Below are 3,682 nucleotides of genomic sequence, written 5' to 3'. Positions count from 1 at the left end.
AAAATATGGCGCCGAACATTTTTTGTGCGCATGAACGCTTTATACATGAGGCCCCTTGTGATTATCACATTATGCTGTAATTTATATGTTATGCTTTTGATGGTAAACCATACATACATTTGATTTTCAAATGGAACAAAAGCCAGATCAGTTTGGTAAACCAATAGATGGTTAATATTTAAATGGGCCCCGGGGTCAAAAGGTTAAGAAGCCCTGATCTAGATGATTCAGGAGGAACAATTCGGCTTCCATCATGGATCAGGGAGAATGGATGTCTGCTACAAGCTCTTCATGTTTATACTGTGGAAGTGTCTCCTTGTGTCCCAGTTTGTCTCAATGTGTCCCAGTATTACCCGTGTAGACGAAGCGTCCTGGCGCTCCTTTACAGAACTGCTTGGATTTGTAGGACAACGTGACCTCAACGACCCCGGGGATATGACGGGGTGGAGTCTGGACCCGGATGGCGTGGGGCGTGATCAGCTGGACACAGAGACATCAGAAACACCAGACAGTGTTATTGGACTGTGTCCCCTTTAAATGTAGAGTTCGTCCAATAAGAAATCAGGAGAGCAAGTGTCAGACATGAAGGCCTCACTGTTTCTTCTGACCTGAGACGATAAAACACGATGACCATCTGACTGGGATCTAACTGGTGCTTACTGGTGATGTGACTGGTTGGTGTGCGTTACCTCGCTCCACACCAGCATGGTGCCGAAGACAACCTGGAGTCCATCGAAGAAGTTGTCTCCGATGAGAATGACAGTGGCGCCGCCTGTCGTCCAGCCCTCACTGGGACTGATGGCTTTTATACAGGGAGTGGCTGCTGGAGCACAGACAGACCAGTTAACACCAAACTGGGACAAACTACCTGCTGAGACGACAGTCTGGAGAGAGAAGGTGCTGCGTGTGACCCAGAGTCACCAGCTGGTCACCACTAGAATAGAATAGATGTATATTGGAGCTGTACGTAAATATCTGAGCCTCTGTGCTGAACTTTGACCCGGTGTGGGTCAGAGTAAATCCAGGATCAAGTCGGTAAAGCCTCGTCAGATCCAGGTCTGAAGTTCTACTGCGACCCGCTTTGATGCATCTGGTGACCTGAGAAGGCCCAGAGTCACAGGTTGGAAACCCCCATCTACATAAGAGGACACACAAGGCGCGTCTTAATTGGGTCGTGGTTTTTATCCTCTTTCGCTAACTTCAGCACACACACAGACACACACACACTCAGTAATAGCTGCTTCGCTTTCCTCTCAAGTACAGCTGCAGATTAATTATAAAGTGAAATGAAAGAAAGTGTGAGAGAGAGAGAGAAAGAGAGCAGCTAATCTCATAACTGATAATTTCAAATGACATTACAGCACCAAACTATTCTATTCTATTGTGTTTAGTTTTGCTGTGTGTGTTCTGCTGTTCGGTTCTGATCCATGGACAGTAAGAACAGAACCAGGCCACCGTGGCTGAGTCCACCAGGTGTTCCTAACGAATCTTTGACCCCTTGATGCCTCTCCAACAATCTGCCATTGAGACACATGAGCTGTAGGACCGTAAACCCCCTGAAGGAAAGAGACAGGAGGAAAGGTTCCTCAACAGGGGCAGGCAGCAGGAGACAAACATGGTCAGTAAAGGACCTGCCAACCAATCACAGCCCGGCTGAGCAGCCCGACCAATCACAGCCCGGCTGAGCAGCCCGACCAATCATCACAACTGATTCAATTCAATCCAGTTTAGTTATGCAGCTCCAACTTGCAACAAATGGCGTCTCTAGGCAATTCAAAAATAACCATTTGAACTGATGATTGAAACTGATCCTAGTTATCAAACTGTACAGTATGCTCAATTAATTATTCAAAACAGCTTAAAAACTGTGTAAAGAAAGCCAGAGCCCTGTGGGACTCCACCAGCCACCCTGCTGGTTCACAGATGGGATTTAAACCAGCATACTGCTGTTCCCTTCATGCCTTCATGTTCAAACCGTTCTCAGAGAACAATGTGGTCGACTGGATCAGCACCAGACCTGAGCTCTAACAGAACCAGAACCAGGCCGAGAGAAAAACCTTCATCATGACTTTCAGCAGCGCTGATTCAGAGCTACAACGCGTCTGAAACCCGACTGACACTCTTAACGCAGGTCATTCAAGTTCAGACGCTCAGATTTGGGATTCAGAGCTTTGAGGTTCTGTCAGAGGCTGGGAGGGAAAACCGGCCGATTCAAGAAACAAGCGGGTAGAGACAAGTTGGACCCACGGGACTCTGCAGCACTCAAGGTGGGAGGGGTGGTTTCCATGGCGACTGTCTTTAATTAGGAGGGCAATTAAAGAGGCTGAAAGCACACACACGCACACACACACTCAGTCACGGCCTCTCTGGGGACAGGGGATTTGTCTGGTCTTCTTACCCACAATCCGCTGGGCTGCCTTGTCTATGCAGCTCTGGGTTCCTGCGGCCCAAACGTGTGCAGCTACAGGCACAGCTTCTTCAAGACTGCATTCACTGTGCACCAGGTCAGGTCAACGCCCAACACAGAACCTTCAGCCCGTCCATCCCACACAGAACCAAGCCCACTGGCCATCCTGCCCATCTGGTTCTGATCAGCAGACAGAATTGTATCTGCTTACCCTCAGATGGATCCAATCTTCGAGCTCGGCGGCCATGTTTGGAGTTGTTGTGGACGAACATGTTGTCTGATACAGCGAGAACATGGCCGTCTACGTTGACGGTTGTAGAAACCACCACCTGCAAACAAACAGGCCCATCAGATCCGGCAGAGGATGGTGATCGCACACATCCATTATTCCTCAACATCTACAACGTTCCATGACATCTTCACAGGAACAGCTGCTCTGTGACCTTTAACCTCATCATTGACCAGATCAATAATATAATTTTAATAATATTATTATTCCAAACTGTGTCAACACGCTGCAGTGCATTGTGGGTACGTCAGCCGGTCCAGTGGTCTTACCTGGAACCGCCTCATGTCCCGAGGATTCCCTGCGTTCTTCAGACAGTTCTGGTTACACTTCAGGAAGAACTTCAGAAAGAACCTGTACACACACACACACACACACACCGCTGGTGATTGGTTCTATAGATATTCAGTACAGAACTGGTTGGTCCAATCAGTTTGGCATGTTCAGAACCCGGACCAGAAACCCTGGAGTGACCCTCATCATGCGATTCTTGTTCTCCAGCGCGGAGGGTTACACTTCCTTTATCTGAAGATAAACTTTGATCTGTGATCAGCTGACTAGTCTCATCACCATGGCAACCCTCAGCATCTCTAGCCGATTATCAGCGCTCTACTCTTCACCTCCTTCCAGCGAACAATCGAGCCATAAATCTCCACGCAGGACAGATTAAGCTCTCAATATGTTATGTGATAAGGAGGGACGACCCGACACACACAGACACACACAAGCAAAACACAACACACACACACACACACTCTTGACATACACTTGCTGTATCACCGCTGATATTTACGAGCAGCAAATTAGGACACACTGCAAATTTATCTCCTCAGAGAACAGAAGATCCACATTCTGACACTAAACACACACACACTGTGACACACACTCACACACACGCACACACACACACAAAGCGGCACACTGTGCGACTGCACTTCACTGTCAGGATAATTCATCTTCACACTGTGATACATTTTCTACCTCATAGA

At 47.9% G+C, this 3,682-nt stretch overlaps 1 protein-coding gene across 1 annotated transcript in view; it reads right to left on the bottom strand.

The window, feature by feature from the left end:
* LOC106941171 (transcription factor COE3-like) overlaps positions 1-3,682 on the bottom strand; it is a 39,969-nt gene that overhangs the window by 13,984 nt on the left and 22,303 nt on the right. Inside the window, exons 9-10 of the mRNA XM_015024114.1 lie at positions 690-823; positions 354-480 (exon numbers count right to left, since the gene is read on the bottom strand). Coding sequence (XP_014879600.1) covers positions 354-480; positions 690-823 — 261 coding nt within the window. The remainder of the gene's footprint in view (positions 1-353; positions 481-689; positions 824-3,682) is intronic.

Source organism: Poecilia latipinna, unplaced genomic scaffold, assembly GCF_001443285.1.
Source record: "Poecilia latipinna isolate Pla-1442-1.1 unplaced genomic scaffold, P_latipinna-1.0 Scaffold3529, whole genome shotgun sequence".
Classification (NCBI taxonomy): domain Eukaryota; kingdom Metazoa; phylum Chordata; class Actinopteri; order Cyprinodontiformes; family Poeciliidae; genus Poecilia; species Poecilia latipinna.
Note: the sequence above shows the minus strand (reverse complement) of the source record. Positions and strands in the feature narration are given on the sequence as shown.